We start from the raw sequence: 13310 nt of genomic DNA, 5'->3' as shown, positions 1-13310 counted from the left end.
AAAAAAAAAAGTTGTACTGTTTTTCACAAACACACTAAAGAAAATTTATGAGAAAAAAGAAAAAGCTGAAAAAAAGAAAATAAAGGAATTCCAGGAAAATGTAAAATAGATAATTTTTTTATTTTTGGGCTACCTGTTGTGACTTTAGCCTGGATTTTCTGGGATTTTCATTCAAAAACATATTGATTAGTTTGTTGACAAATCTTATTCTTGTTGTTTTTTTTATAAAATTATACCTAAAACGTCAATTCTATGTTGTAAAAACAGTTTGTTAAACATTTTTGGGGTTTCCACAGCAAAATGAATCCTTTTTTCCAGATGGAATTTTCAGGTTTTTTGTGATTTGATGTCTAGTGTGTGACTATAACATGAAAAAATGATGAAATTAAGGTAGTGTCATGTAGAAGAGGTTGTGCCTAGTTAAAATTTTACCAAATAAGCAAGCAGGTAGTCTTCCAATTTGAAAATACAGAGGTAAATTAAGTTAATTTAGACTGAGTTTCAGACCCTAGGTTCCAAAGGGTTAAAAATAAATGTTCTTAATGTACAATTTTGCGTTTGATTTCATATTATAATTATTTGCAGGTATTAAGTGGCTGGCAAATACCGTAACAAAAAAAAAAAAATCAATGGCAAGGCAAGTTTATTTGTATAGCACATTTCATTTACAGAGACAATTCAAAGTGCTTTACATAAAGCATTAAAAGAAACAATCAAAAGAAATAGTAAAAATGTCATTCATCATCATTCAAATCATTAAAATAAAATTAAAAGAAAATAAAAAGATTTTAATTTAAAACAAGCATAGATAAACAGTGCGGACGTAAACTTTTGAATACATATCAATCAAATTTGACTGTAATTTTTTTTTTATTGAGTTTTTACTTTACTGAAAGAGGAAGTGAGGCTATACACTGGCTGCATAGCTGTATGTTGGCTGTAGATTAATATCAGAGTGATCCAAAGCTTGGCCCAAATGCTTTAATATAGCTTCTTAAGCACTATGGATTTTCAAAATACACCTAATCAGTTCTACCATATTTAAATGACTTAGCTAGTCAAATATATATCCATATATTAAAGAAAATCCTTTTGATCAAAGTTTAATTGTGCTCATAAATTGCTAATACTCCTGCATATTTGTCCAATATTAGCCGGTGAAATAATAAAAAAAAAAAAAAATCTAGATTAGAATTTGGTGTCATTTTCGGTGTCCTCTTTGGTGATCTCTTGAACAAAAGTGTTCTCAAAAAGTTTGATAATAACAATGATGGGGTATTAAGAAGTCAGGAAAGTGAGCTCATCTGTGGATAATCATCCGGCGTGCTCCCTCCGAAGGTTAACATATTTTACTGTAAGTGTGTATTATTCAGAAGCAGCAGCAGAAGGCTGAGCTGTTCGGCAGCAGCTGTCGAGTGAACTCAGCTAAATATTACCTTCACAGACGGCAGACGGAAGCATCCTCCTCCCCAAACCACAGAAGAGATCCAAGTTGCATATTTGAAAGATCACTGTTTAAGCTGCTGTAATGTAGCAGATGACATTAATAAATGACTCCCTCATTGCCGTTCAGGTTTGTTGTCATTGTTGCAGCTTTGAGGAAAAAAGGGATGCAGCTTCTGAGAATTACAGAAGTCTATTTTGAAGGATTTTGCTTTTATCCAAAAGCTGTATTCAAAAGAGGACAAGCCAAACTGGGTTCATGGACAAATCATTACCACAAAGTATTTCAATCCATTTGCTCTGTTGCTGGCATAGAAATCTATTATTTTTTTCTGTTTTCAGTCCACAGCTTTAGGATTCCTTACTGGTATAAAATCACATCAGATCGAGTGATTCTTAAGCAGATAAAATGGTAAATATGTGGTTTTATACACTCTTTGCATAAGTAGAAATTGTGATTTAAATGACAAAATGACGCATTTGAGAGCAGTCACTCTTAGGCACATTATCACATAATAGCCGTCTGCTAAAAGCTTTAGCTGCTTGGAAATATCTGAACGTCTTTCACCTGCACTGAGATTCCCACAGGAAGGTGTGGGTGGTTTGTTCCGCTTTTTCTATCCCTGGACGACCCTGAGCTTTACATTAGCGAAAGGACACGCAGGGAGAAAGGACAGGAAATATTAAATAAGTAATTTATTACAAATGTTTGATTAAGTGTTGTAGATTGTGACCAGCAATAACAATGACACAAAACAGAGAATTTGTCAGTGTTTGAGCCAGAAATGAAAGTGTGTTTTATGAAATGATTAACAGCGAGCCATGGGGGCCAGATGGACACAAAGTACTAGAATGTTCTGGAATATTGGTGCCACAGTTTTATCGTCTCTGTTTCAGCTTTACTTTAAGGGCAGCAGGAAGAAAATGCTTGGCTGACAAGAAAATTCTTGAAGTAAATGTTTGAAGTAAACTCAAATATGTAGAACAGAGCTCGACTGTTTTTGTTCTTACATTTCCAAGACATGAGCATCTCACAGCTTTAGTCACATGCAACCTTACATAGACCCGCAGCGTGTCAGAACGCTGTAAGGTGGCAGCCCCACCATACAACTGTCCTGCAGATGGCTAACAACCCAACCAGGGGAAACTTCTTTCTTACGAAACCGATTGACGGACAGATGTCATTCCGGGGTTACTATGAAGGATGCTGAACTTCTGGCATAAGACCGACAATATTGGAAAAACCTAGTCCTCCTGGTCGGCTCTATGCACTGGGAAGGGGCATGTCTCCCATGCAGGAGCCTTGATGATGATTATGGGGGTTGACCTTTTCAGGTGATGCTGATTTTTGGGTTGTCTGGGACGTAGAAGGTCGTAGAGAGAAGCGGCTACATCTTAAGGGGAGAGCAGGTGCTCTTACAGTTCTCTAGAGGATCTACGGCCACCTTAAGAGACGCCATTAACACACATTTACACAGTGATGCCAAATACTGGCACCAACCTTCCATCAGAGGCAATGCAAGGCTCAGTGTCTATCTCAAGGACACTTCGTCACATGGCCAGGCAAGGCGGGAATCGAACTTTACCCTTGGGTGTAGTATAATTGCGACCTGTTGCTCACATGCCAGTAGAAAAACATGTGCATGGATATTTTTGCTCTATGAGCTCACCAGCGGTCTACGACTTTGATATTTCTCATGGGCAATCTGCGCACCCCATACAGGTTAACCTATTTGTTGCCTAAGACAGCCCGTATCCCCTCTGAAGGGCAGTTGAGACTAAGGCTTTACCTTAAGATGGATTTATTCTGTACCTGTCACAATAGGGGTCAATAACAAGCAAAAATAAAAAGATCACAGTTTATTAAATAGACAAAACCATGTGTCCTGAGGTGAAAAAAAACAAAATATAATTAGGGTGTTGGTTTAAAAAGACAAACCAAAAGAGAGTTGGAACCTTGACCAAAAATGAAATAAGTCAGGGAGACTGCTGACCCAGCAATGTCGACCATCGGAGTCAGTAGCTCCCAGCTAATGGCTGCCTAACCAAAACTTTCTAAAGAAAACAAACAAACAAAGCCCGCAAATCAGGACTACCAAGGTTCAACCCCAAACTAACATAACTAAACCCAGCAGTCTAAGATTGCTGAGGACAAAAGAGGATAAAAGAGAAAAAACCAAACGAGCACCACTCCAACTGAACCGCAGCCTGCAGCTTTGCCCCCTGCCTGCTCTGGTGTGGCCTCATCTGTCTTAAATAGCCAGCAGTTACCAATCAAGGGACATTGACCAAACCTGCCAGGTGAGCTGAAGGACTGGATGGAAAAAAGGTCAAGCAGCAGCAGGACGTAACATTGACCATGAAGGACTAATTGTGTGAATGCATTCAATGCATTCACACTATTGAGATTCTTCATTTACGTTTTCTTCCGTACGTTTTTTGACACGTACAAACTCAAGCACACTTTATGCGATTTACACAATTTTGGTATCAAAACGTTCAGCTCGTTAAGGACATTACTGCTTGTATTATTAGTAGTTGTGCACTTCACAGTTTTTGCGTAGTTACACAATTTGTGCATTTTTTCAGCCCCATTATAACTAATAGGATTTTTTTTACAAATTCCTGCAAATTACACACTTTATGCAATTTAAGCGATTTAAAACATTCAGCATGTCCAGAAATTCATGCTTGTACTTCCAGCATTGTGAAAATTCATGCAAGTTACACAAAATTACACAATTTAACACGACTTTACACAATTTTACACAATCTGAGCAAATTTTAAGCAAATTCAGCATTTTAGGCAATTTTACACATCCAGCATATTCAGGAAATTCATGCTTTTACTACACATTCTTACAATTATACAAGTTACACAAATTTAACACAACTTTACACAACTACACAATTTTACGCAATTTAAGCTATTAATACAGTTTGTGCAAATTAATGCAATTTAAGCACTTTACACACTTTATACACTTTAAACACTTAATGCATGTTATACAATTTAAGCAATTACTGCAAATTTAAGCAATTTACGCGATTTAGAACAACCGCATTAAGCAAAACTGCATTCACACTAGCATTATCGCAGGTAATGCGACTTTTCTAGTTAATAAATGCAGTTTATGCCTAACTGGAATTCCATGACACCAAGTCTTTCATATATTGGAATAGAACTATGAAAGAACAAGCATGGAAGAAGATTCATGATATTTGTACAGTTTTTGATTTCGCACCAAGGCTCTTCCAACTGTGAGTACTAGTACTAGTACTAGTAGTATCAAGTAGTGGCGGTCCAGTGTGAACTCCATATGCTAAAGAACCCACATTTAGTGTGAACGTAGCATCTGAGTTTGATTTTAACTTATTTCATAAACCTCTATTTAAAGTGAGCACAATTTGCCCATCTGACATCAACTCTTTCACCATCATTGACTAAAGCTCTAAAGCATCATTAGGAGGTAAAGGCATTTCAGTATTTGCTTGGGCTCGAGCAGGGCCCTTTAAAGCTTCTCTGCAATTCCCACCAAGGTCCCTGCTCCTTCTGTCTCTGTAATGAGAATGTAATTTAAATGAGATCCTCCATGCACTGATTCTGCCACTCAGCTCCGTTCACACAAAGCCAATGCAAAGCTTTGTGAACCCACAGGGTGGAGCAGTGATTATAGGGGCTCAGATGTTTACTGTGCCGAGAGCGCTGAAGTGTATTTTTCTGTTTGTGGATCCCACAAGTCATCTTCCCTCTCCATTCACTGCCTGGAAATGGAGGCAAAGTGAAATATGATTGACAGCCAGGCCACTACATAGTGCAGTTCCTGATATAAAATGATATGAGGGTGCTTATGTTGGGGAAAGGGAGCTTGAACTTGAATGTTTCAGATGAATGAATATTACTTGGTGTATCATAATTCAGCAGGGTTTGGTTACAGACGCATAAGCATCTGGGAAGTGAGCGGAAAAACAAACATCCGCTTGAGTCCAGCGACTCTTATCGGATGATGTTTAATTCACGCTTGTATGCATCCGAGCTGTGCAAATCATAAAATCCCCTGCACATGCTAGAAGCTGGTAAATATTTACCCTTGTCGCCCTTAAAGCATCATTAATGCTACACACACACACCAGGCATTCAATGCATGGACAAAAACATGCTAAACGTTCGTGAACGTGCTTTTAGCATGTGGTGTTTACACTGGACCAGGGGGGTCCAAAGTTAGTCCTTGGGGACTACCCTCCTGCTTGTTTTCCTGCTTTATCTTCTGCTGATTACCTGGATCAGGTGTGCTTGGCCAACATAGAGCTTCAATGGCTGGTTGGTTGGAGAACATGTAGGATCGGCGGCACTGGACTGTTGCTACCTGATACTAACGCAGGTACTCACAGTTGGAAAGGGTTTGGTACAAAAGGTCATAGCACTAAAAATCTTGTGAATCTTGCTCCAAACTTTTCATTTCATACCTTTACTCCAATATATGAATGATTTGGTGTCATATAGTTCCAGCTGGGCACAAACCACAACTATTAATTTCTCCTTCATGATCAATTTTCAAATGGTTTGGTGCATCCGTGTTTTGAAAAGGACACCACCCATACGTCACTACCAAGTCCGAGTCCCTTTTTGGTCAAAGTTCAACTGGTTTAACTTTCAATGTGCCTTCCATGGCCACACATTTTGTACATAGAGTCCAAAACGACTGGTGAGGTACTGACGTCATCAGTCTGATTCACAAACATATGAACCCTACAGAGTAGCTGTTTCACCATTTGATTCACAATAGTAAAACAGTAAAATTTTGTTGAAAACCCACACAGACAAAGATTAGTCATGTCTAAAAAATAATATTTTATTTTTAATAATGAAAAATTATATTCATCTTATTTAATGTATGCATTTTTTAAGCTGTATTTTGCTGGTGAGGCACAGTCTCATCTGCCTCCTCTAACTTCACGTCGCTGACGCGTATTTACATAGACTTTTCATTGGAAGTGGACGCTTTAACTTCCATTTCCGAGTACGGTGTGAACACAGCGTACGAAATAAAAGTTCCAACATAACTCAATAATTCATTTTCTAATATTGTGTGTCTCAATCCTAGCGCCTGCAGATTTGTGATTGTGTTGTGTCGTCAGGCTACAAGATGCTGGCAGTTGATGTTTTCTGCATGGTTTAGCACATGGATGCAAACGGAGCTGAGATTTTGGATTTGAAGCTGCAAGCCCTGAGCAGCTTCTGAGGACGTAACCATAATGCTGTTGGCATGGCAGATGGTGTTGGCACTGGGTTGTGCGTTTCGAAGATTCAACCATAAGAATGGCAGGGCCAGCAAAATCTTTCATGGTAAACTGACGGTAATTTGTTTGCTGCCTTTGTGTGTGTTTGCGTGTGTGTGTAGGAGAAGACATTCACCAGACAAAAAAGTAATTACGGATGCAAATATTTGCATGAACCTGTCAGGTTGGGAGTCATTTATCTTGGAGCATAAAATATATTCAAAAATGTCTTTTTGGTTCCATTTTTCTTTTTAATGAAATATATTAATGAAAGAGTCTTTCGAGTGTTTGAAATATATGAGAAAACAAAAAATAAAAATACATTTCAACTGCCGCTCTACTGTCATTTAGCATTTCAAAAAGATTAAGTGCAGCAAATGTTTTAAGATTCAGTTTATCTCCATTTATTATTCAGCATTCAAGAATACATTTTTATGCAAACAATATTTTCTGAAAACATCTTTTGACTATTTAAACACATTTGCATAGATTGGCTTCTTCTCAGAAATATCTGTTAGTATTTGTTGGAATAAATTAACCTGCAGGCTTCACAGTCTGCTCTCTCCTAAAGTGCAGCATTAGCGCTGAAAGTCCTTTCATACGTTTTACACTGTCGGCTATATTTAGCAGGCTAATGCTGTGTTTGTCCTTCCTGTTTAATACACTTAAATGCAGGTGTGTATTGATATTTGTTCGGTTTTCAATGGGCTCTTATATTTTCACATTTAATCCTTTAACTGATCTGCATAACAGTGAGCTGCTTTATGTTGCACAACCTACGTGTTTTTTATAAGATCAATACAAAATTAGCATTTGTTTGGACCAGCTGTCTCCTGAAATGCCCCTTTTCACCTCTTTTTAAATAGTAAATGATACTTGGATAGCACTTTTTGTACCTTCCGAGAAGTGCTTTGCAGTCACAGTCACCCAATCACACACTGATGGTGACTGTGTTTTTATCCAAAAAAAGCAAATTGTATTCATTGGGATTAAGTCTGGGTTTTAATAATCTTATTACTCATCCGAAAATGCTGTATTGATTTCTGCTGACCTCATTCCAAACTTCAAAGACAGAACAACTTGATTTTTTTCCAATAAGATAGCAGCTGATGATGCTACAATTAGCACTTCAAATTCAGTCTGTGTTATACTCAACGCAATCTCTTAAAAAAAACTTTAAGTTTAGTATTCATATTGCTGAATATCATTAAATCATAATAGCAGAAAACCTGGCTGTGGCATCTGGCCTTTTTTATTGTACACACTTCCACTTCTGAAGATACATCCACACCACCCTCTGGCACTTGACTGCAGAGGGTGGTGTGGATGTATCTTGTCCTGTCCAACAGCTGAGCCAACAGATGTGGGCTGAGAGCTTCTTGTGTTGGGCAGATTTTACTGTCACAACAGGGATTTATTGATTATAAACCTCACTCCTGTGTCAAGTGCCAGGTTAGGGTACCGGTATTGGGTTTGGGTACCGGATGAGTCCAGGTACGGTACTGGATCCATTACCACGTCTGGTACCGCGTCCCGAGGGTGGGGGACCCTTGATTTTACAAACAGCCAGCACGTCAAAAACGACGAGTTGGGGACACAATGTGTTGACAAAACACATGACGTATGGTTTTGGTTTATCTTGTGAACCCAGACACAGCGACAAGCCTGACGGCATCTGTGTCTGTTTTTCAAATAAATTTAAATCAAGGCCACTCTCCTGATATGATGGTAATTCATATCCGCCATTTTAAGGATCCTATATATATGGCAATGAACCAAACTGTTTCCGTTTTGTGCCCAAATTTAAAGATTTGTTCCAAGATTTTACACCAAGCCTTTTCCAACAGTAGGTGAAGGACACTCACTATTAAGCAGTAGAAAAAGAAGAAAAAGTCCCTCCCTGCTTGTTCAGTGTGAACACCATGAGTTAAATGTGCATTCAAAAACCCATGGCAAATACCCGGTTTAACGCTTACTAAACTGAAACTTTTGCCTGTCATCCTCACAGAAGCAGTTTGTCTTCGTGACCGCCTGACTCCTCGTTTCTGTCACACTCTCCGCCTGCTCCGCCGCTGTCACCTCTCCAACGTCCAATCCCAGTGCTGCAAGACCTGCATCCAGCTTTCCAGCAGCACGGCTCGCCGCTGAGGCGCTCCTCCCATCCTTCATCTTTGCACCGCAGGATAACAATGACAGAACAATCTGTTACCCCGAGCCCTCTCCTGACTTAGACTTGTCGAGATTCTATGAGATTTTTCTTTCCATTAATATGCAAAAACAGAATGTAAATATTTGTACCTTCTATACCACAACAGTTGACGACGTCTGTCTGACAGAAATGATGGCGTTATGAGAGACAAGAGCTTAACACAGCTGTAGACACACCACTCGCTAACCTTTAGGGCTTTTTGAACCGACAGCTGAACAGTAATTTAGACAAGATGTGGTACAAGTGTTATGAAGGGCAAAAAAGAAGTGCTGCAGAGATGCTTTGTCACACAGAAAACAATCATTCATTTGCTGCAAGCCCTTTCCCTTTTCAATTGTTTAATTGTTTTTTAGACACGTGAATTTGAGGTTATTTGCATTATTTCCTGACCCCCCCAAAAAAAACAAATAGAGTCAACAAGTTACAAAAGTCAATAGTAAAAGCAATCAGCATTCAGAGTGCTTCCTCAAAGGTCTCCCTGCTTCAAAGTAAGGTCAGATTCTTAGACTTTTTCCCTTTGATAAAAATTTCCTTTTTAAAGATCACAGCATCTTTAAGTAACGAGCAGGTTTTTGCAGGTAAAGATTACCTTAATGATTTGAGTAAATACATCACAAAATTACAGCTTTTGCCCCTGGGAAGAGAAAAAAACTTCTTTTCTCATTAAGCTGCTGAAAAGTTCTGCTTTTTGCGCTAAAATCTTTTGTTGCTCATGGGTAGAAAGAGCCCATTAATAAACGTGACCCACAGAGTCAGCCATTACGGGAAAGTGCAGCAGAAAAATGAAGCATTTGCTACTCAGAGCATTACAAATCTACCGTACAGATGCCTTACACTACCTCCAGCAAAACAGACAGTCATGCATTGCACTCAGCAATGGGGAACGGTGACACCTGTCTGCAGTCTATTTTCATTTTTCTGAGCTTGGAAGATTTTGTGAGCGCAGTAACTCTTCTTATGTCTTTACCAGTAAGTGGCTTTTCTTCTCTGGCTGAGCGGCCAGATTTAGGAGTCACTGTTTACCAGAACCGCATTTGAATCATTAGCAGTTAAGTCTGAAGACAAACTGTGGTGGTTTCTGTTGTTTTTAAGCAGCTTGTGTAAAAAAGAAAAACCCCTTTCTACCATCTCCAGAGTTTCTGTAGCATCCTGAAACACAGAAGCAGCCATCTCCATGTGTTTGTTCAGTGTGTTTGAACGGGTAAAAGGCTGTGATGCCGCTCCAGCACATCCTTACAAAGGAAACTGCACTCACCACCATAGTGTCTCTTTCACATCTACAGTTTTCTTCACCTCAACCGGGAGGTCTGTTGTGGGCTTTATTGCTATGGCAACCAACCTATATTAAGGATGCACTCATATCACGTCTGAGATTAGTTTTACTAAAGAGCTAAAACATTTGGAATCTAGGATGAAATCTTAAATAATTTTTCCTTCAAGCTAACAGAAACTGAAATGTGAAATAAATTTCTGCCCAATTTGGAGTCAAATCAGGGTCATAAAGATTTGAAACCCAAATAATACAACTTTAAATGGATATATTGGTATTAAGCTAATAAAAAAAATACAGTATGAAGCTTTCTGCATTTCTACAGTCATTGAGTGAGCTTTCCATAATTATGGATTTTGATTGGTCCTTCATGTTAGCCCCGCCCCCACACACCAGAAAGTGGCCAAAAGTTTCAAACCTGAAACTTTCAGATTTGAAACTGAAAAAAAAAGTTTTCAAACAAAATTTTGAGTTTTGAAACCTAAAGGGTAACACAATGAGACAGTTTGAGTCAGACTCCATTCTCACCCAGATTTGAAAAAAAGGAGGGTGGGGCTTGGGGAAGCGGGCTGAGCAGGGAAGGTGTGGCCTGGATCTGTGATTGACAGTGACATGGAAGTTGGAAGTAACTAAAGGTTCTTTTTAGTATTGTCTTGATAAAATAAAAAAATCCATAAAGTTCAGGAGTCCCAAACAGGCTGCCTCCCCATCCCTCAGCGGCTCTCTGTCTGCTGGCCATCCAGTTTTCTAAGGGCCGCTTTAGTGAGCAAGCAAGCTCCGCCACTCTCTGCATCAGCATCGCAGAGTGAGCTCCAAAGCTCTGGACGTCATGGGTGAACTTTAGTGATGCTTTAAACACCGAACACAGCAGGCGCAGCGGAGGCGTCAAGTTTCAATGTTAATTCAATGTAAAGACACGATCTGCCGTGGCGTGGCACGTTTTCGGCGGCGTCAACCAATCAGGAACTCAGCTTTGGGAATGTGATGTTTTCAGCAACTAGATCAAAGAGTAGAAATAAACATTCAAGATGGCGGCTTGATGCGAGGATTTTGGTTATGAACAGACGGAAGTAACAATTGAAACAACCCTCAGGTGCAGCTGTTGCTGCACAAGTGAAGCACACAGAACCCGGAGAGACTCTGAAAGATCTGGTGAAAACAAACACAGCGATGTGCTTGCTGATGCATTTGTAGAGCTCTCCAAAACATATAAAATACTCGCTCAACATCCTCTATTATGTGGCAACGAATGAATTCCAGAATAACTTTGTTGGTTGGTCCGCAGCAGGGGCGTCAAGGCGTTGCGCAGTAAATCTGACAGGCGTCAAAGCAGAGGCGGCAGACGCGAATTTGACGCCTCGGCCACGGTCGGTGTGAGTGTGCCACAACTGTCAGTGTTTAGCGTTTAAAGATGGGCGGGGCTTTTATACTAGTGCTGGAGAGCATGATGACATGAAACCTCTGAAATGATGAGGGACTCAAACCAGTTGACCAATCACAAAATTCAACTGTAATACCTCGCTTCAACCTGTAGGGGGCAGCACACAGATGTTTTTTGACCATAATTACAGGATTTAAACATTAACATTCAAATTGTCAAAAATGTGTTGAGGACCAACAAGCAGCATTATTAAAGTCACATTTATAGAGGTCAACAGCCAGAAAAAGTTGATGTAGACTTTGGTTACCCTGTAAAAACAGAAAATTTGGGGCTGAAAACAATTGAGTTTATATAAGAATTGAAGAAAGTTTCCGGCACTTTAATTTTTTTTAGCCTAACAACAATATTTCAGCTTTAAATTTTCCAGTTGTTTTATTTATTTGGGTTTCAAATCCTTATGACCCAAATTTGGTTTTTAAATAAAAACTTACTTTCATTTCAGCTGGCTTTTTAAAATATATTGTCATTAAGAGAAGCTTTTAAAAATATATTGATCATCTTTTTAAAGAATTCAACCCCACAAAACTAGCCATTTTTTATTATTATTTAGAGGGATTAATGATAGAAGTTGGTTCAGGAGTCATCAGGCCATCTGTGTTATTGCACCTCCTGTCTCAGGTTGCATGTGTAGTTTGTTTAGGATTTTGAAGTGATAGACTAAATCACTTCCACCAACCGTAATGGAAGCAAGCAGCAGTGTAGAAATGACAATTTATGGTGCGTTAACACAAAAAAATTGATCATTAATCAATCGGAATATCATCTCTGCGTCTGACGTCCATCTCTCCACAACACAACACAAGCTTTATAAGGAGTTCTAATTTCAGTTCATTGACAGATTGATTTTCTAGTAAGAAACCAGAGAAATGGGAAACAAGTCTGGATTTCAAAATAAAAGCTGCTATTGTGCTTTCAAAATAAAAGTCTACAAAATGTTATTTTAGGTTTAAGGTGATGTTAACAAAACTTTGATTTTGGAAGTACAAAAATAAAAAAAAACAGTTATGACACAAAATGTGCATTTTATAAGGACTTAGTGAGGAAGGAGAGGACACGGGGCCCTATTGCCAAAGTTTTAGATGAGCTAGTCGATACGGGGTGGCACGACAAGTCGCTCCTCTGGAAGCAAGGGAACACAACCAGAGATGCAATGGAGAAAATGTTAACTAACTGACATGTGACAGACCAGTCTAAATCTAGTGTTTAAGTGCAGTGAAGCACAGAGCAAAGGAGGGAAAAACATTTTTACGTAAAAATATGATGTATGAGATAAGAGGAGGACAGAGAAACCTAATTTCAGTTCTAGTTACCATGACCACCATCGTGGTAATTAGACTCTAAATCATCCAAAAGCTCTAACACCTTTGAGTTGGATAGCCAGTGTCTAAAAAACAAAAATGGGCCCACAGTCTTTTTTCACATTTGATAATTCACATTGAAAGTTAATTCCTTTTTCTATTTGCATCTACCCTTCAATTTTCCTGCCAAGAACACTCATCTTTTATCTTAATCAATGACAATTTGCTAAATGGACTGAAAGTGTTATTTTGCTGACTGAAGTCAGTGCATGTGGTTAGAAAATCAGGTGCAAGTTTGCACTGACTTACATACAGACTTTAGACTTTATATGTCTTTCTGATATTCAGTCAGCATTGATGTCTTTTTTT

General features: G+C 38.9%; 1 protein-coding gene across 2 annotated transcripts in view; it reads left to right on the top strand.

The window, feature by feature from the left end:
- Nucleotides 1-12888, top strand: part of LOC112160673 (A disintegrin and metalloproteinase with thrombospondin motifs 7) — a 177891-nt gene extending 165003 nt beyond the window's left edge. For both annotated transcript variants that reach the window (XM_024295388.2, XM_024295387.2), the window contains exon 24: nt 8732-12888. In XM_024295388.2, the coding sequence (XP_024151156.1) occupies nt 8732-8871 (140 nt within the window). In that variant the 3' untranslated portion in view covers nt 8872-12888. The remainder of the gene's footprint in view (nt 1-8731) is intronic.
- Nucleotides 12889-13310: the final 422 nt, after the last annotated feature.

Source organism: Oryzias melastigma, linkage group LG3, assembly GCF_002922805.2.
Source record: "Oryzias melastigma strain HK-1 linkage group LG3, ASM292280v2, whole genome shotgun sequence".
Taxonomy (NCBI): domain Eukaryota; kingdom Metazoa; phylum Chordata; class Actinopteri; order Beloniformes; family Adrianichthyidae; genus Oryzias; species Oryzias melastigma.
The sequence above is the reverse complement of the archived record's forward strand: the minus strand, read 5'-3'. Positions and strand labels throughout refer to the sequence as shown.